The 22,340-nt window shown below is 30.6% G+C and overlaps 1 protein-coding gene across 1 annotated transcript; it reads left to right on the top strand.

The window, feature by feature from the left end:
* Nucleotides 1–210: 210 nt before the first annotated feature.
* LOC115719514 (pectin acetylesterase 10) lies at nt 211–4,627 on the top strand. The gene is made up of 12 exons (XM_030648590.2): nt 211–999; nt 1,504–1,586; nt 2,118–2,247; nt 2,378–2,451; nt 2,674–2,760; nt 2,861–2,985; nt 3,113–3,173; nt 3,341–3,394; nt 3,504–3,581; nt 3,676–3,781; nt 3,865–4,010; nt 4,186–4,627. The coding sequence occupies exons 1-12, from the start codon at nt 813–815 to the stop codon at nt 4,291–4,293; spliced, it is 1,239 nt and encodes a 412-aa protein (XP_030504450.1). The 5' UTR covers nt 211–812; the 3' UTR covers nt 4,294–4,627.
* The last annotated feature ends 17,713 nt before the right edge of the window (nt 4,628–22,340 follow it).

Below are 22,340 nucleotides of genomic sequence, written 5' to 3'. Positions count from 1 at the left end.
ATGGGTTCTGCTTTAGTATCTAGAAAATATCAAACATGCATGTTCTCATGAATTAAATCGAAAACGAGTTTGCATCTAATACAAAATTCAAAAAAATAAAAAACAGCTGTAAACAAACCTCTCGTTTATGGGTTCCACCCCAAGAACCATGAACCTCACCACATACTATTTATTTATTATTATTAACAACAGCTTTGTGAACTGTTATGTTTTCAGTGCTACACCGCTCTCGTTTCACAAATGTCCGTTTACTAATTAATGTCGTTTGTTTTATAATAACTTTATTCTTACTCCAAAATCAAATCTAACGGTCAGAAATTGTCTGTGAGATCAGCTAACCATTTTTGGCCGTAGCTTTAGTTTGATTCTTTTTGACAAACACAGACTCGTATATCTTTGTAAATTATATATATGTATATTTTTTTTTTCTATAAACAACGATATAATAAGATTCTAAACTTGACCCTTGTCATAAAATCTTAAAAAGCCCGGCAAACACTCATCTGTGCTAAATAGAGAGAGAGAGAGTAAAAAGACTTGTTTTTTTTTTCTTTCTTTCTCTCTCTTTCTTTCCATTTTTCTCAGATTTGTTTCATATTTTCATTCTATATATAGCTCCTCTAAAGCTGGATTCTTGAACAATTTTTTTTATTTTTTATTTTTCTTCCTATAAATGTTTCTGCATTTTCTGTCAGCTTAAGCTAGCAATCCAAGGTTATTTCAAAGTTTGTTCCTTTTTACTTTTGGGGTGCTGAAAAATACAATAATTTTAGAAAACTTGGTGGCAGAGTTTGAAACAGAGGAGGGTTAGTATGAAGCTTTTGTGGGTTGGTATTGCTTTTGTAGTTGTTTTAGCCAAATGGGTTAATGGCTTTGTGGAATTTAGTCTGAATGAAACTGAGATATCCTTAATGGAAGGCTTTGGAGTCTCTAAGGCAGGTTACAACCCTTTAATGGTTGGTCTTACCCTCATTCACGGAGCTGGCGCAAAAGGAGCTGGTACACTCTCTTCTTCTTCTTCTTTGATTATTTTTCCTTTTTTTTTTTTAATTTTTTTTATTCATGCTAGATGTAGCCATAACCTTTTTACAAAACATAAATGAAATAGATTAGTAAATGGCATTTTTTATCATGAGTTTATAGGAAAAATATCAAATAAGTAGCTGCATAGTAGAGAGTGGATTTGTTTCTGGGTAATCAAACATCTCCTTTAGATTTTTATAGTGCCTCTCATTTTCATCTTAAAATGCTTTTTTCTTATAAGATCTCTGAAAATCTGGGTATATTTTTCTATGCATTTCTTCATTTAGCTTTCCTCTTTTAACCATTTCTTAATGCCCGGTTGTTACTTTGTCTTAATATGTCTACTGCACATGTCATTTTTAAATTTTGAATTTGTAGATCTTGTTTGAATTGTGTAAACAACAGTGATTTTAAATATATATTTTATTCAACAGATTTGTCTTACATGATGGGCTAATGTTGTTTGTTTATCATTTACAGTCTGCTTGGATGGAACCTTGCCAGGATACCATTGGCACCGTGGATATGGATCAGGAGCAAATAATTGGCTTATACAATTGGAGGTTTGTGAGATATAAACATGGAACAATTATTATATCTTTCATTTGTTACTGCATAAATTTTGCATGGCTTGATATTAACAAAAATACCACTCAAGACTCAAGACCCGAGTCCCTCTCGGGTGCTAGAGTCCTGGTTCTCAAATATTGGGTTAGGTGGGGATTCTAGTTTCAAATAAGTATTGACAAAATTTCCATTTTATAGTATTTTTCTTTCCTTGGATTCTTACCAAGATATAGAATGAGATAAAAAGTCAAATTGTAGCAAGGTTTTGTTCCTAGCTGTTTTTGGTGCTTTAGTATATATGAAAAGAGTGTTTGACAGGGTCAAGGATGGTCCATATAGAATACTTTTGACTGGATGATTTCTGATGACAAAGTTTGTGGTCTTGAAAAAAAAAATACTTGCTTTATTCTTATTCTTGTTTCTTTTCTCATTACATTAGAGGTTCAAGAAAATTTCAGGAGTCCTTTATATGCTAATGGTGTTTCTCTTAAACTAAAAGTTTTATTTGAATAATCATCTCATTGCAGGGTGGTGGTTGGTGCAATAATGTTAGGAATTGTGTATATCGCAAAAAAACAAGGCGGGGATCGTCAACATACATGGAAAAGCTAATACCATTTACAGGAATACTAAGTGAAAAAGCTCAAGAGAATCCTGGTTATTTCTCAAACTCAATCTCATAAGAAAGATTAAAAGAAACACTGTTTTTGCCTGTTTCTTTGTCCTTTTCCCTTCATTAACTCACTGTCTTGACAATTATCTTGTTCCATTCCATCTGGGATTTCAGACTTCTACAACTGGAATAGAGTAAAGCTTCGCTACTGTGATGGGGCCTCATTTACTGGCGACAGTGAACATAAGGTTTGGACAATATACTCACCATTTGAGGTTTTTACATGATGTACTGCTTTTCAGTTTATGTTGATTGAGCAACAAAACTTAAGTCTAATCAAATCAAGAATCTCAACTTCAATAATAGCCACTGTTTATCTCTTCTGCAATTCTAGGATTAGTATGCTATATATCATCATTGTAGCTCTTGATTCTTTCTAAATGGTATTTAAACACATTGCTTCGTTCTAGGGTGCACAATTGCAATTTAGAGGAGAACGTATATGGTGGGCTGCTATGGAAGATTTAATGTCAAAGGGAATGCGTAATGCTCGTCAGGTGCAGTATTTTTAACTCCTATCTAGTTTCTTCTACCTTTTTACGTATCAGTCAATGCAGCAACTCGAAAGATACTAATTGATCCTTTTAATTTTATTAGACTCTTCTTTCTGGATGCTCTGCTGGGGGTCTTGCATCTATTTTACATTGTGATGACTTTAAGAGTTTGTTTTCCGGAAACACTAGAGTGAAGTGCCTCAGTGATGCTGGATTGTTTCTTGACGCGTAAATATTCTCTCTTTCACCGAAAAGCCTTCTTTCATTGTTTTTTCAGTATCTGTTATGCAGATTTGTTGTTAGGTTAGTTGATGCATCTGAACTTTCATTGATATGTTCCTCTCCGCAATTTCAGGGTCGATGTTTCTGGTGGAAGAACACTCAGGAATCTATACAGTGGTGTAGTAGGTTTGCAGGTATTGCATTTCTTTCGAGGATAGTCAACTTCTTACATTTGTGTACAGTGTTACCTTGGTCAGACTTTAACTGTAATTTGAGTTGAAACTTGAACATCCATTTTGTCGATTTTGGGTTCAAAAGAAAAAAAAATGTTCACTGTGTGTTTTTTTCTGCATTCTTTCAGGGAGTGGGAAAGAGTTTACCACGGATTTGTACTAACCATCTTGACCCAACTTCGGTAATGGTTTTTACTTTATTAGATAATTTGGAATTAAAGTAAAAATTTGAGCTTGTTTCTTTTATCATACTACTACTGACTTTGCTATTCATCTGTCCTGTTTGTTTAGTGCTTCTTCCCTCAAAATTTGATTGCCAGCGTTAAGACCCCGCTGTTTATTCTCAATGCAGCCTACGATTCATGGCAGGTAGTTTCTCGGTCTACCTAATATTTGACATTGAAATTTATGTTTCGGCTTATTCTCTCGAATCAACACTAACATATTCCTTCTTTGAAATCAGATTCAATCCAGCTTAGCTCCACCATCAGCAGATCCCCATGGCTTCTGGCATGAATGCAGATTAAACCATGCAAAATGTTCTTCTACACAAATTCATTTCTTACAAGGTAATATTTTCAATTTCCAAGTCCTGTATGGCAACTATTTCTTTTCAAGACGTTAAATGTTGTCTACTTATTCTCGAAAACAGGATTCAGGAATCAGATGCTAAAAGTAATCAGTCGATTCTCACGCTCTCGTCAAAATGGTTTGTTTATAAACTCTTGCTTTGCTCATTGCCAAACTGAGAGGCAAGATACATGGTTTGCCGATGATTCTCCCGTCATCAGAAACAAGGTAAGCCTCATGCACTAGCTGTATTTTGTTCACTTAAGGAATACATATCTGAACTCTTATCACTATTGAAGATAGTAAACTCTCAAGTGGTGGAGAAACTTGTTCTAGTCACTAACACTCCATGCTGATGATCGTCTTTTCTGATGATTTTTCCTCTGCGGTTTTTGATTTGCAGCCAATTGCACTCGCTGTTGGAGACTGGTACTTCGACCGAGCAGCTGTTAAGGACATAGATTGTCCCTACCCTTGTGACAACACTTGCCATAATCTAGTTTTCCGATGATTCAAATACATGAATTTGGCTCATCCACATGATGACCATAATTATATAATGATGATCTAGTAGAGTAATCTACAAAATTATAGTTTCTGCTACATTAGAAATTGAAAACTTCACAATTCATTTGGAAAGCAATATATATATAAAAATATATAAAGAAAAACAATAAGTACATTATTTGAGGCTTCTGAGAAATGCAGCAAACTGCTCTCTCAGCAAAGCTTCCTGCATTGTATGATTGAAACACAAAAGTATACAAGGGTAAAAAGAAACTCTTTTATCTTTAAGTGTTTCCAAAATATTTTATATATTGGATATATGTATGCTATTTAATTTATGTTTTGCCTACACTTTGTAAGACTTGACATGGCAAAGGAAGAAATTTTGCTTACTTAGAACACCTCAACTCAGCATGAAAATTAAAAAATTGTGTTGAACTAAAAAAGAAAATTGTATAATTTTAGAACTAGTATTTTTCTATTCCAATTACAACACTAAAAAAAGTGTATATTTATTATTATTATTATTTCATAATACTAGAATACCAAGCCCAAGCTGCAATTATAAACAAAGGTGGATGGTTTTATTTTTTATTTTTGAGGAGAAAGAAAAATGAAAGGAATATGGTTTAATTTAGTTACCACCAAATTTGATGGAAAGTTGGTAACTAGGGACTAGGCTTCCAAGTTTGGTGGAAAAAGAGTTACTTGGGTATCACCAAATTAAAATCCTTCCATTTGAAGTAAAGTTAAAAAAAAATTAAATTCTTGAAGCTTATGCTGAAAATTGACTATGTAATTGTTAGTACCTAAACTCAAATCAATCAAACTGGATTTTGGTGAGGAAAGAAAATGAAAGGAAAATGTAGAAAAAAAAGAATTTGGAAGTTGGATTTTGGTGAACAAAGAAAAGGGATGGAAAATATAGAAAAAAAGGAATTATTTCACAAATATATAAAAACAATAAAAAAATTACAAAAATACGGTTGTACAGAATTTTAAATATTTTTACGATTTTTATGATTTTTTATTAATTTGTTGTTAATTTTTTTATTATCTGTATGTTATTTTTAGTTGTTGTTTATATGTCATTTTTCTGTTACTTTTATGTAGTTTTTTTTTATTATTTTCATGTTGTTTATATAAAGAACCGTAAAAATGTAACAAAAAAATCTTTAAACGTAAATATGTAAAAATTTACAAAAAATACTGTTTGATGTAATTATTCCAAAAAAGAATATAATGATCTTTCAACTTGGACTGAATATTCATAATTTTCAAAATAAAATCTCACAATCCTTTGATCTATTATACTGAATGGTTATTACTGTATCCATAAGATGTACAGCTTCAGCGTTTTCACTAATATCATATAATTTTTCTACAACTTTGAAAAATTTCTTGCCATTTGTAATATTTGACAAACTACTCAATAGATGTTCATGAATGGATCTTTTATAACAAGGAGACTAAGATGACTTGGCCTTTTCCATTATGCATGAAGAGTTCTCTGGGCAGCTGTACTTGTGTCCATAACATGAGAAAATTTTTCTTCTTTGTAGGCACAAGTCCAAATCCATTATGTCTAAAGTAAATCATCTCGTTTTCATGCCTTAAAGTTAGAATCATTGAGAATTTAAATGAAAACGCCTCTAATAAATGAGACCAAAAATTCAAAAAATTAAAACTTAATTAAGTTATATGAGCAATGCAATTAGAAATATTGTAGAATCAACTGGTCCTTATAAGCTTCCCTTTGGAGTGAGAATATAATATACACATGATCTACCTTCATGAAGTTAATAATAAAAAAAATACATATTAATTAAGAATTTATTACCTCTGGGCAAATAATTAAAATATACACATTTAATTTAATATTAACCCATTTCATGGAATGTGAACTAATATGTACAATTCTACCTTTGGGCAAGTAATTACACATATAGCCAACCAAAATAAATAAAATTTAGTGATAAAATAATCATTAAAAATTAATAATCCCAGATGAGGGAATCCTAAGAGAGCCACCGACTCTAATTACCGTCCATGTACGATCCATACCATATTTGACCAACTGCACATCCTACCTCCTCTACGTTCTTGAGAGCCCATCTTTGTCTCAGTAGAGTTTTTCAGTGGTATATTTCAGTCCTCTTCCTTAATTGCTTATAATATATCGATAATAAAAAAAAAATAAAGTGTCTACTATAACACATTACTTTTGCATAAATAATCAAATTTTATTATTCTAGAACAATAAATAATGAGAGATGTAAAAGTGAGAATATTGGTGGAGACTACATATAGTCAAGATAGATCAAAATAAGAGAGTGACTATGTCTAACAGGACGAGAAGAAATCTAAATTTTTTTCTATGATTTATAGATTTAAAAAAATCATCAAAAATTATTCTTAATAATTTTTTGACTGTATAATTATCATTAAATTAATAATAATTATTAAATGGAGTCAAAAATTAATTAAAAATCACTAAAAACCAGAAATCAAATTCTAATAACTTTGAAAAAAATCATGGAAAATGGAGTTTAGAAATTACCGCACTCTGCCTCACTCTCTTGCAGCCGCGAGTGGGCTTCGTCCCAGCAGAGTGTCTTCAACCTCCAGCAGCCTCTATGGCTGTAAAATGGGTATTGTGCGACCGGTTCAGACTCGATCGGGTCAGGATGAAATTTCGACAAAAAAATTGACGAAAATCATGGAAATTAAGGGGTTTTGTTTGAGTTTCAATTCTTAAGAGATATATGAATTCAATTTCGAGTATTTATGCATAAACTTAGGTAGATCTAATACATCCAAAAATTATGAACTAAAATAAATCCGACTATGGCAATTTTGATCTTGTCCAATTCAAACATAAATAAGTAGGAACATTGTAAAACAATTGTTAATGATATATGTACAATCAATTTCAGTTTATATTCAATAGAATCAAAAAACCCAAAATAAATTTCATAATATAATCACATAAAACTCTAAACTTCAATCTTAAAATTCTCTCAATTTACTCAATAATTTTATGCAAATAATATATCAAAAGAAACAGAATTTCATAAGAAATAAAATCCCTAAACTTTTAAGATTGAAAAATAAAAAAAATTCAACATAAAATAATAACAAAATTAATATGTAATTGAAGAAAATTAACATATACATATTAATTGTTATACAAATTATAGATCCTAAATCATATATAATTAGCAATTTCATACCACATGTTAAAAAAATTTATAATAAATCAAGATACAATTTGTATATAATATAGACACAATAATAATATATAATAATTAGGGCATGCGTACTGATTGATCCATAACAATTACCACATTGATATTGCAATACTATCAACTAAGTCATTCTAAATCAGAAGCTATTTTATTTATCTAGTTATCAAAAGTATACAATTGTGATGAGTCAATATGTATTTATAGAGATAGGGAAGGGAATTAGCTACATAACCTTAGTTAGACTGGGCTGCTCATCAAAGGTTTCAGTTAACTAGAAAAGCACACACTTCTACTTCAACTAGACTTACACACAAATGTTAAGCCCATCAACTATTGAACACTAATAATATAGACTTACACAGCAAAAAATTATCAAATCAATCCAATTTTTAATAAAACAATAAAAATTTAGGGGTTTTTACATAAATATTAAATTTTAGACAAAAATTTATAATTTTACTATTACACAGAATTTTTTACAAAAATATTGTCTTTTATAAAACAACCGTAAAACAACTAAACATAACAACTAAAACAACAGTGGAAGAACTAAAAAACAATCGTGGAACAACCGTGAAAATTTAACATAGTACACAGTATAAAACTTACACAATATTTTTTTAAGAAATTCCGTTCCACTGTAAAAAGAAAAAAAATTAGAAATTTGGTATAAAAACCCCAAAAATTTAAACTCAAATAAATAGTCTAACAACTATTTGGTAATTATCTTGAATGCAAATTTAGTAACTTCTTTGATTTTTATAAGATTGGGGTAATTTTATTATTTTTCTTTCTATTTTATAATTTCTTTGAGGCATAATAATTATATTATTTTCAATAATAATTATATATTTAAGTATAATATTTAGTTTGTTATTAAAATTCTTATATCAGTTAAAAATCTTCTTAAATAAACTTTATTTGGGGCGAATGTTAGTAACCAATTTAAAAGATTCTGTGCATAAATTTTTTTATCATTATGTTAAGTACATGCTCTTTGTATAATGAGGAAATTACACTCTATACCTTTTTTATATTGTTCTCTTTTGTTTTTACCCTCTTTTTTAAAGTCTATCATTTTTACCTTTTTTTTTAAACATTGTACCAATTTTGCCCATGTCACTTCAAGATACTCTCCATGTAACTCTCTTATGTCAGGGTATTTTGGGTACAATACATATAAAAAGAGGTATGTTTCAAATAAATATAAAATTAGAGGTAAATTTAATCAATTGATTAATAAAAGGGGTATTTTTCAACTTACCCTTTGTATAATTGTGTTAAATCCCCACAAATCAATGTGTGGAAGCCCATAAAGTTGAAAGTCAAAGCCCATGTGATGTGAACTTTGACCTCTTGAAATACCATTTTTTTTTTTGAGAAACTCTTGAAATACCATTTAGCTTTGAGCATTGCTATTAAGCACAGTAGTGCCTAGTACTTTCTCGACATGTCGTATTGCGATTGGCTAACGATACTCTCTAAAAGTTATTATATTAAACTATATGAAACCCGATACTTAGTTGGACCAATAACGATATTGACACATAGGAGGTTGCTAAACACTACTAGTGTCCTTTAGCATTTCTTTTTAGCTTTAGCCCTATCTCTGACTTTTCCTATGCTTTTCACCACCCCCAACTAAGATTTTGTAGGCACATCAGAACTGCCATACCCACAATCAAGTTCTTCACTCTATTGTATTCTCTCTTATGGTTTCAAAAAGGATTAATGGTTCAATATTGTTGTTCTCACACCCATCATTCTTTTGCTTAATTTTGTTTTCTTTAAATAAATAAATAAATGTGTTATAATATGATTTGCTAGTGACTAAGATGATATATTATTTAATTAGTTTTTGGGGGCATAATATATGAATGGAGATTTGTATTTTAAATGAGTTTGGATGTACTTGGTTTGAACTTGTCGTTGTGTATGGGTTTTATGGTGGGTATGGCTGCAATTAGTATTATAATTAGTGATTAGTTTAATTATTATTATAAAATTTGTGTAGGGAATCAATGCATGTGTGTGTGGGGACACAACACAAGTAAAATCCATCTAAAATAATTAGTTTCTTTAAATATTATTTATTAAGTAATAGCAGACACTTTATGACCTAGCTAATATATCATCTCACAAACTCAGTTCAACAATCTTATCTAAACTAATTCTCATATTAGACATAGCCGTTTTTTTTCTTATGGTAGGGGAACCCAAAAGTCTTACTAAATTTACCAACTTGAAAATCATCTTTTTTTTTTTTTTTTGGATAAATGAATAAATAAACCATATATACAGCATAATTAACCTTATTTACACATGTTAGAATTCAAACATTTATTGTTATCAATCACATTAAGGCTTCTGATTCCTCTGCAGGAATGAGTAACCTTGTTATTAGAAGTATAGCATGGTCAAGTTTTTTTTTTTTAATTCCCAACAAAACCCAAAAGATTAAAAAATAAATAAAGAAAAAGAAAATACCAATAAACAAATGAGTTAATAGGATATGGTTCTGACATATAATCATGAGCTTTTATGATAGTCTGCTAAACAGAGTGAAAGTACAATTAATCCCAAGAATGGTTTTCCCACTAGTGATAAGGTTATAACTTTTTTTTATTGTTTTAATAAAACTGTTGATTTTGCATATTGTTTAGTAAATATTACCTTTTTCTACTTTTTAGAATTTTTTAAACTAAGAAAACAAAAATGTATGTGATTAAAATAATCCTTGTCAACTATATTTTACCTCTGCTTTTAATGTGTAAAATGATTTATTTATTTTTGTTAATTAAAGAAGCTGATATGATGCCATGATGGGGTAAATTAGTATTTGGGGAACAATTAATTAAGGGCATTTATTTTTTATTTGTTTTTGGAGGAGGGGGACAGTGATTGAGCCAAAAATAAAATAATCTTTTCAACTGGGTTAATGGGGCATGAATTAATTTTTTTGTTGACTGATTTAATATAAAAAATTACAAAAGTAACAAAAAGTTAGGGTCCTACTCAAGCCCCCCAAATGAACTTCATTTATAATTTAGCTCGGGCCTCTAGAGGGGGTGGTGGTGGTTGAGATGCTCTAAAGAATGAGTTTATTTGGTGTTAATTAATTATAGTAAAAAATTAATAGTAAAAGATATCAGTGGTGTTTAGTATCATCTGAAGTGATATTGCTATTGATATAATTAAGCATCGAATCTCATATAATATTTTTTTTGACGTAGTGATTAAAATCACTCATGAATTTACGATGCGAAAATCTACAAACAGCACAGAAATCTCCTCAAATCAAGATAGCTCATATAATTTAATTAAATAATTATCATAAAATATCGCTAACTATTTATAAGACACTGCCTCTAAATGGTGCTATAGCAATGTACATCAAAAAAATAATAAAAGACACTAGTAAGGTCCAACACTACTACAATGTGATATATAATTATTAGTGTAATGATAATTAAATATTGAGTCTCACATATTTTTATTTAACAATTAAAATTACACGATATCGTGAATATTATTTTATGATGGTACCAGACACCACTAGCATCTAAGAACAATACTTTAATTATAATTTGAAAATATTTTTGCTTTAGACTTAGCTTTTTTTTTTCCTTCTCTTTGTATATATGTATGTGCTCCTCTTTTGTGAATCTGATTAGACACCTCTAATCAAAATCTGTTAAGAGAAACCCTTATTAGAATCTCAAACAGTTCATTTAAGGGCAGAGGCTCTCTCCCAAAATTAAAAGTAATGATGTAAATGAGGCAAGAAAGTTGACTATCATTTCCCACTATAAAGCAAAAGTTAATAATATGTAATTATTTCAAAGATGGGGTACAAATAAGAGCAGCATTTCAACCAGACAAACCTTTTGATAATTGATGGGTTAAATGGGGTTTCAAACACACCTTTCTTATAATGTTGCCTTCTTGTTAAAGTCAATTCCCTCTCTCTTTATCTCTCTCAATTTACAACATATTCTTAATTACTCTCTTTTGAAACTTAACACATAAATCAAAGAGAGTTACATTAGCTATTTTTTTTTATGTACAATTTATATATGTCTTGCTAAAAAACCCATTAAAATAAATTAATGCTTTTGAAGGGATTAGAAGGGTATGAATAGGATTGTTTAACCTATTAATGATTGTTATTGAGATCTTAAGCTTCCACATATAGTAAGCAAATGTCATGATATGCTCATGTTTCCATCATCTATTATCACTCATTGCTTTGTGTGTGACAAGATAATTAAGTTTTGTTGTGATTTAACTCATGAAGAAACCATGTGCTTATGTTCCCAACTAGCAATTAATGGGCCAATTGAGTAGGATACATTAAGGTCATCTCAAATATAATCTTTTATTCCATAACCAATTAGGTTTTAGTTTTCATGGCCAAGACAATGTGGCTTGTTTTCTTGCCCTAATTCTTTTTTTAATTCTCTTTACACTTTGCTTCTACCTCTCCTCTACACACAAGAGATATAGCAATTAACAATAATTAAAAGGCGCATTAATATTATTATATCACACTTTTAATTAATTAAATATATAATTACAAGATATATAACCAAAATCTAATATCTTAATTACTTGATGATAAGTTTTTCTTTTAAAAAAAAGTATAGTATGACATCATTAATTAAAACTTCAAGAGTACTAAATTTGAAAAAATCCTCGAACAAAAAACATGTCAAGAGATATCATTAATCAAATATCAGTCAGTACATCGATAATAAATGTAATATAATCTGGAAATCTAGATTACCAACACAATGATCATTCAAAGATAAAGTTAATTTTATTAAAGAGTGTACAATACTATTGGCAAGCTTAGGATAATATGTTTAAAAGAAATATCACTAAAATATTTACAATAATTAATGAGTCTCTAACAATGCATCCTTCAATGGTTTGATTATATGAGTTGTTTATTAATTTGCTATTATATCTTAGTTATTTGTGTTTGCACATAAACACTACAAGAAATGTCACTTTTGTTAGTATATTTTTGTGTTGGCAAAAGTTGGTATTCCGCTGGTAAAATAGAATTTACTTGGAATGTGTTGGCAAAAGAGGGTTGGCAAATCAATGTTGGTATTAGAACTTTTGCCAGCATAAAATGAAAAGTGCTGGCAAAAATGACTTTTCCCAGCGCGTAAGTGCGCTGGTAAAAGTTAGATTTTAGCCACTTCAAATGTACGCTGATAAAACTTTAACCTCTTTGCCAGTGCAATTTGCGAAATGTGCTAGTAAAAGTTACTTTTACCAGCACAGTAAAAGTGATATTTCTTGTAGAGAAATGCAAGTGTTAGAGGTATATAAATCAATAGAATAGATTATATCAAAAATACAACTTTATAGCAAAAATATTACAAGTAAAATAGACTGATTAAATATAGTTACAAGCACAATAAAATTACAACTAAATGGAATAAAGAAAAGTAAAGAAGATTGAGGGGAAAACTTGCACCAACTTAGAATTTTTTTGTTATGTGAGAGCTTAATTATCATAATTAAAAATAAGAGTTTGTTCATTCATACATTTTAAAATATTTTTTTTCTTCTATTTATATAATAAACTTGTATAAATTAAAAATATATGGCGCTTTACAATGCTTTAATCGCAACTTACGCAACAATTTAAATTGTAATCCAAATCTCACAACTCAAGTTACAACCAAATTACAACTCAACTCAATTTGTAATCCATATCACAACCCACACATTAAATATTAAGGATGGAATGGATATGATAGTTGCACAGTGTTATGAGTTAAAAGATTGGAAAGTAAAAGAAAGAGTAATTTGCGGTATAAATATCTAAGTTTAATTCCTATTGCAAATAAATACCTAAGTTTAATTTTTGGTGGTAATGATATCTAAGTTATATTTTTGGAACTCTAGGTACCTGACCGTTAAATATAAATCATTATCCACGTGTCATTTTCTTATTAGTATATTTAAATTAATTTTTTTTTAAAAATAAAAAATTTAATGACTTGGACTAATCAGAATTTGACACGTGGCAATTCACTTAACATTTAACAGCCAAATACCTACAAAAGTAAAATTATATCTTAGGTATTATTACTGATAAAAATTAAACTTAGGTATTTATTTGCTAAACTTGAGTATTTATACCACAAATTACTCTAAAATAAACATTAAAATTACTATTTTATTATTTTTAATACAATCATATATTATTTTTTTAAAGGGTAAAAAATTCATTTAATATGTTTTTTTTTTGGCTATTTTTTTAGATTCTTCCATGGGATTGAAAGTTGTTTTTACTTGCTCCCTCTCCATATCTCCTCTCCCTCTTGCCAAACAAAGAAATTTATTGATCCCTCCATACAAACATATATAGTAAAATGGGGAAGGTTTGAGTGTTAGATTGAACAGATGATACAAGCATGTATGTGGGCGCCTGGTGCTTTTGAAGTTTTTTTTAGCTTGTGCTTTATCACTATCATTCATCAAACCAATTCTCAATTTAGATTGTATTACCATTCTTTACATACTTAATTTGGTGATTTAAAGAGTATCAAAATTTTGTTACCAGATTTTATATACCCTCTAAAATTTTACAAACATATTGACTATTTAAATTAACATTATATACAAATCTAGCTCAAATTAATTTTTCTAAAACCAATATATTATTTTGTACACTTTTTTATTAATTTACATTATAAAGAATATAAGAGCAAGTACATGCATGGTGAAATATAAGTTGGAGACATTTATGTCTACCCTAATTATAATATGCAATTAAAAGAAAACACAATAGTAGTGATATATTATTCTTTTGTTCCTTTCAATTCTCCATCAATTAGCTAGGTTTGTAAATTTTTTTTCCTGCCTCCTTTACATCTATTTATTGGTATTTTTCTCTAATTCGGTCTCGTTTTAGCATCCCGAAACATCGTTTTATTACCTAGATGGCTGCTTGAAAAAGGCTGAAAACTAAAAATAGACTCAAGGTGTTTGGGTTAGAGACTGATGAAATATGTGCTTGTGTGTGATTGAGATGGGAAACTCATGGACACTTAATTAATGTGAATTTAGATTGGAATTGATTCTCACAATTTCAATTTTCAAGGTATCTTGAATTATATAAGAAGAAGCAAAGTGAGTAAGTAAAAAAGGAAACTTATTCTTGTCTTTAATTAACTGTGTATATTTCATTTGGGCTGAAAAAAATAGAGCCATTTGGTCACATGAGGTGAGAACCATTAAAGTGCTTCTTTTACTTGCAAAATATTTGATTGTAAATAGATTAAGAGAAACTTACCAGAAAAAGATAGAAGTAAAAAAGACCAAGTTTGGCTTTCAAAATTTGTATAGATTTTGACTGTTAAGTCTGTTCATGGACGGAGCTACTTTAGCTCCAAAAGGGGCCATGATCCCCCTGCCAAATTTTGGACAAAAAAAAAAAAATTATAAAACAATTTTATGTTAAAAACTTTTATTTTTCCAAAATCTTATTTATTTGGCCCCCTTAATTTTTATTTATTTATTTTATGTTTTGGTCCCCTTAATGTTAATTTCTGCCTCATTCGTGAGTCTATTGCAGCAGTTTGTAATTGTTCTTTTGATGCAACACAAAGAACTTATTTATCGAAAAGAAAAAGAAGTTATCTAATTATATATATTAAGTCGACTACCAAATAAGTTACCAAAGGGAGCTGCATACCATTTGATTATTAGAAGCATGTTAATGATCAATAGCTATTAATCTTCCAAAAAAAAAAAAAAAAATGAATAGGTGTACTTGACTTAACCCTTTTTGAAAAACAAAGTCCTTCTAATAATGACATTAAGCCTTAACTAGAACTCACGTTATTTTCTCCTTGATCTGAGATCATGACCAAATTTACTTGGAGCTGTGATATGCATAGATTATATATTTATTATATTCTCTCTTTAATTAGTATATGGAAATTAATAGAATTACTCCATTTAGAAATTCGTGACTAATACTTATAATAGATGGGACATTAGTTCTAATATAGTATGTAAAAGATATATAGAGCCCTACGTGAATATTTACACACACATATATATATAAAGATAATAATGAGAGTGATTATGTAATGGAAAGTAATAAAACAAAGAAAATAAAAAAGTTTATTTTATATCTTGTCAATAAGTTGACTGTTAGGGGAATAAGCTGATGATCACGAAAAGATGCTTTTGAGGATAATGCAAAGGGAGAGAGAGAGGCATTATCTTCAAAATTAATTTCAAGGGCAAATCGATTATATATGTTTGTTTTCTATATATATATAAATATTCAAAAATTACTTTTTTGAGATGATCATGATATATTTTCCAAATGATCTTTTTGATCTTTGGAGATGAATTCATTTTGCCAAATTTCGATCCCATCAAACAACTCAACAACGCATACACACATATATAATATATGTATATTAAGCTTCTCTATCTAGCTAATTAGCTTTAACAAAATTATGTGTCATAATTCACAATTGTTTTAGATGATGAAAATTTGTTAAAAAGTAGTACTAAAAGTTATTAACACCGGCCACTTGATGGGCCACACCTTTTTACTTACTATTCACATACATACATATATAAATATAAATATATATATATAGAGAGAGATGATTCCATCATCTGATAAGATTGGCTTGTAATTTTTCCAGAAGATCATGTGGACTATATTCCTGAAAATACCCGAGTGAATGATTAATGATTATTTCTTTGAAGAACCCATAAATTAATATATATAAATAAATATTTATAGTGTAAAAATCATGAACTAATTAAAAAGCTCAAACTAGTCATATATAAGAGAGAAACTAGCTAAGTGATGATCTTTTCGAGACAATATATAATATAAGAAAGAGATACCACATATTCTTACTAACATTGTTTAGTCACTTTCTCTACTCACTCTTCCTTATTGAACTCCTACTAAATTTGGCCCCTACTGCTTATCCTATTCATATGTATGTACATTCCCATTTATCAAAATCAAACAATATAATATAAATATATATATAAATTCAATTCAAAATATATATCTATTATATAGCTGCACAATGCATGGTTTTCTTTATATTTCAAAAAAAAAATATATTTTTCCCTGTCACAAAATATTTCTTGTCTAGTGCTGATTTTCTTGTCTAATATTTAATGGCCCGCTTCTTGCTGACACCCAAAAATATATATGAAAAATTATGTGATATATATTTATATAAATATTATATATCGAATATATATAATAAGGCCGGGTAGCTCCAAAAGCTGATTATGCTGACTTGTCATATATGTACGAATTTGATTCCTCATGCATTAATTCTCAGTCTTTTATATGGCATGGCAATCTCAAAGGGATTTATTTTATGTGGCTCATAATATATATGTGGGTTGGTTTTGGTTATTAGACGTGAAATTTCAGGTGTACAAAATGGAAGGAAGGAAGGAAGGAAGTATAGTCAATAATCGAAGTAGCTAGTATTAGTAAAAACCAATGTTAATATTTCTCTTCAGAATATGGAATATTTTCTTTCTTGAGAAACTAAATTGCATGCGCTGCACATCTACTTTAAGATGCCAATATATAACTTCAATTCAATAATAATATATAGTGGCATGTGTTGTCGGAGCAATTTTGACACAACCAAATTACGTATAAATAATAAATGAAATGAATAAAAAAACTATGAACACTCATTTATAGTAGCAAGTATTTGTGGAGAAGCTACTAAAACAACAGAACAACTAGAAAATATAAACAACATAAGAGAATATAATAGTTCAGTCAGATTACGGTCTGTTTAGTCCACTGTCACTACAAAAAATAGCTACTTTTAGTGATAACTTTTTAGTCACAACATAATTATTTTGTGACTAAATGTGACTTTTAGTCACAACAAAATGTTACTTGTGACTAAAATATAATATATAGTTATAAGTTGTCACTAATTTAGTTTTAGTTACAATAAGTATTGTGACTTAAAATACATTTAATCACAACAAATTGTAATTTTTGTGACTAATATCTTTAGCCATGGACCTTTTAGTCACAACATAAGAATAGTAATTTATAATTAGTCACAATTTTTTCACTTTTAGTCACAAATTTTGTTGTGACTAAAAATAAGAATTTTTTGTGGTGTGTTGCATGCAAATGATTTCTGCTTAGTTTATTGATTTAGCTCACTCCTTTATATAGAAGGCAAGTGTCCTTTTAGTTTTACATAACAGATCAGTTATAGATCCGTTTTACAATTAAATAACAGTATTAAATCAGAATAAACGTAAAGAATAAATGAAGAATAGTTTAATTCGTTACAATAATAAGTACATCAACGTATGTGATCTATTGGGTGCGAGTTGCCTGTTCATATTCTCGCACAAGCTCGCAGGCTTAAGGTGTGTCCTATATTCGCTAAACGGCTAATGGGCCCAGCACTGGGATGTCAGCATTCTATCTGAGTCGCGTTGTCGAACATCTCGCATGTTGAAAACATGAGACATGTGAGTCCTTTTTGAGTCGTCGAACACATTGTCATTTAGACCAATCGTTATGTAAAGAAGCAATCTTTACTTAATCGTAAGAGAATATGTCGATACATGCGTGACTTATTTAAAATCTCTCATCCCTGCCTATCTTACGCCATGCAAGGTATAGTATGCAACTAGACCCTGTCAAGCTTCCATCATCTCGTGAGTTGGATTAGGCTAGGTTAACTCTTTGAGAGTCATTAATTAACAGCTCATCCATTCCTCGGGAATTGGATCCATGTATCAATATCATAGGAGACTGCTCTCGAGTTTCTAGGTAAAAAATTCGCACATGCCCCTAGTTTTGCGATTGACAGTCGTGTCATTAGGGGAACTATCAAAGATAGAGACAGGCGGGTTATTATCACGAGATGGTGATCTTTGATTGTCTTGTCGATGGTTTTGAAATGACGGCTATAATTATTATTTTTATTTCTTCAAGATGTCACGTCATCAAGACCCTTCGAGATATGTGTAGGCATGTTGTTTGGAGATTGTTGGATTGAGAGACCTTAGGCATTCCCCTGGCACGTGTCTCTGTTGGGTTTTATGCCCTAAATAAAACTCATTTCAATATAATCAGATTTACTTATTAATATAGATCAGAAATAACATTTAATGTTGCATGGTTCACATGATTTATTTCATGATTATATGTACATAATATATGAATTCATCTGAAACCCTTTTCACATACTTGATCCTGTTTATTGTGCTGTCAATACATTGGAAAGTAAACATGACTATGTGAATAAAGTTTCCTGGATTTATCAGACACAGGGTTTTACTGATATGATAATCTACAACAAGAGTTTAGTTGCATTTGGAGAAATGCTATGTTCTTTCCAGAGCATTGGTTAAAGTAAAGCTCAGGTTGGATGCATGGAGTATGCATCGGAAGGGACCTATATTGAACTTTGACTTAGATTTATTAAACTTACCGTAATATCTATTCAAGTCAATATCGCCTAGTTGATCCTAGATCAAATGATCTTAATCCTGTTATGATTAGGCTCAATCTCGAAAGGCTATTCGTGTTCTTTGATTTGTTAGTTAAGCTTACTTTTAGGTCAGAGTGATACGTATATTTTGGAAACATTGTAGTGCAATTGAGTGGGAGCGCTAACATAAACATGGAATCTATAGCTTCTATCTGGCGAATAGTAAGTAAAGGATGATCTCCTTCGAGCTTGACCAAACGAAAAATAAATGGTGGAGATCTCATTTCACATAAGCTGAAATATCATTTATACGGGATTAAGTGTTTTAAGGATTAAATACATTGTAGGGTGTAACGGTAATCTAATCCCTTTACAGTGTAGATCATTCATATAGAGGATCATTGATCAAATTAGGATTATAACAATGGATAACTAATGATGTGTCTATATGGTGGAACATGTAGAGCATTCTATATACTGAGAGTGCAATTCTAAGTTCTATGCGTGGATTCAACGAAGAATTAATAAGTCGGTAAATTTAGGTTATAAATTCTTTATCTGCTTATTGGAAGCTCGGTTATATAGACCCATGGTCCCCCCACTAGTTGAGATAATATTGCTTGTAAGACTCATATAATTGGTTTTGATTAATCAATTATAATTCTCAAATTAGACTATGTCTATTTGTGAATTTTTCACTAAGTAAAGGCGAAATTGTAAACAAAGAGTTTTAGGGGCATATTTGTTAATTATGATACTTTGTATGATTCAATTAATAAATATGATATATGACAATATTATTTAATAATTATTTATAGTTATTAAATAATTAGAATTGGCATTTAAATGGTTGAATTTGAAAATTGGCGTTTTTGAGAAAATCAGATGCAGAAAAGATAAAACTGCAAAATTGCAAAAAGTGAGGCCCAAATCCACATTGCATGGCCGGCCACTTTTGTAGGGTTTTCCCTTTGATATTTTCATTATTTTAATGCCAAATAATTCAAACCTAACCCTAGTGGAATGCTATAAATAGATAGTGAAGGCTTCAGGAAATTTACACTTAAATTTCTACACTTTTCATTCAGAAAAAACTGAGCCTCTCTCTCTCTCTCTCCCTATCTTTGGCCGACCACTCCCTCTCTCTCTCTTCTTCCTTGAGATTTCGAAATTCTTAGTGTTAGAGTAGTGCCCACACACAGCAAGTGATACCTCAATCAGAAGATCGTGAAGAAAGACTTTCAGCAAGAAGGAGTTTCAACACTAAAGAATCAGAGAAAAAGATCCAGGTTCAGATATTGATAATGCTCTGCTACAGAAAGGAATCAAGGGCTAGATATCTGAACAGAAGTAGTCATATTATTCCGCTGCACCCAATGTAAGGTTTCCTAAACTTTATATGTGCTTATTTCATCGTTTTAGAAAGTTCATATTTAGGGTGTTAATCAACGTACTTGTGAGTAGATCTAAGATCCTGGTAAAATAATTTCCAACAGTCTCCATCTCAATAAATAAGGAGTATAGTATTTAACCTCCTCAAATACAAATTGATTCTCATTTTATTTTCCCTCTCATTTTTGAATTTCACTCTCTCATTTCTTCAGAATTTCAAACTTCAGAAATTTCTTGAAGCTTCGAATCCCCATTCTCCTGAGATGATTTCTCGAAGGTTGAGGGATCTTTGTGGAGTGATCACGAATTCAAGAGAAATGATTTTTACACAGAAGGTTAGTAATTTCTTTCTCGTAGCTTCTATGAATTTGCTTTTCTGAATGTTTGTACGCCTACCGGGTTTTTAGGGATAGAATATGGTGCATGAGATTAATAGAGCTTATTGATAGAATAAAAAATTTAGGCAAAATAAAGCATTTTCTCTAGAAAATAATTGCCTAAAATTTGAATACTCGCGGGTTTTATGAAAAACTTTGAATATTCGTATTTTTATGATAAAACTTTGTGCACACTCGCATATTTAGATTTATTCGCCTTCAAGTCAAAATTTGGTAGTGATTGGGAGTTTTGTAGAGATTTAATGCTTAATTTTTTGGGTAACCTTACGTCACTGTGAAACCCCCAAACACTCCGTTCTTCTTTGGAGTTGGTCGTTTTATTTTTACGCATATGCATTCAAGTTTTGATTAGAACCAACCGAGTCTCGAAGTGGTGGGGGGTGTCCCATAGCTGCATGAACCTTAAGATACTGGGAACTCCCAGCCACTATTTGAGATAATAGTCAGTTTTGTCGCACTTGAAATTTATTGTTTGGGTGAGAACACTTCTTTATTTAAATCGCACTTACACCATGCTAAAAAGATCTTTTATCTTTCAGATGAGCGATTTATCGGACAACCAAGGGTACTATTCTGGAGATAAGGCTTTGGCCGATGAATCTCAAAAAAATGAAAGTTTTATTCCACATTGCTATTGGAAGACGAGGTTCGTGCGGGAGGAGCTCGAGAAGGTTCACTATCTACCAGTGAGATTAACCACGTCGTCCAAGAATTAGAAGGACCATCGATTACTCTAGAGGTGTGGAAAAGTGAATTCACGGTATCTACTCAAGGCAACTTCATTTATCCACGAGTTGTCCTAGACGCAGAGGTCGTGGAAATGGGTGAAGATTCCAAGTTACCTACTCGCGGGGTTGAGGGGAGTGAAACGTTCTCAGTGGATAGTGCTCCTCTGGATGAACCATTCTCCTGCAAAGACTTAGGCTCGTAGGTTAAAAAGTTTTACCGAACAACATTTGAACGGTTGAATATGATTCATATTGCCCCTTCAAATTCAATGTCGATGCAATGACCTCATCTTCCCCTTACCAATCCTGGAATTATTCCAACCTAAAACGTAATGGTTTCAATCCCTATCATTCGTTGCGACATCATGCTTCCTTTTCATCCTTTCATAAAGGATATCCTAACTTATTACGATGTCTCCCCATTCCAGCTTACGCCCAACAGCTACCCCATAATCCTTAGGTTTTACGCAATGTATATGGAATACACTCGAGGAGAACCCACAATCAAGGATTTTAGCTATTCTTATGATATAAAAAACGTTGGCCATGACAATAGCTTTTATTGCTTCAGTAAATGGGCAAATTCTGAAGTCAACGGGGTTGAGGGTACCGTTTCCAATATGGGAGATTGGAAATCGAAGTGGTTCTACACATTTAAAATGTTAGGAATTAGAATTAACTTCAATCGTTAACCTCGTATGACACATATATTTACACTTGATGATTATTTCTGTTCTTTATGATAACACTTATCTATGCTCGCTGGTAGAATATTTTGATTTGT

Source organism: Cannabis sativa, chromosome 2, assembly GCF_029168945.1.
Source record: "Cannabis sativa cultivar Pink pepper isolate KNU-18-1 chromosome 2, ASM2916894v1, whole genome shotgun sequence".
Taxonomy (NCBI): domain Eukaryota; kingdom Viridiplantae; phylum Streptophyta; class Magnoliopsida; order Rosales; family Cannabaceae; genus Cannabis; species Cannabis sativa.
The sequence above is the reverse complement of the archived record's forward strand: the minus strand, read 5'-3'. Positions and strand labels throughout refer to the sequence as shown.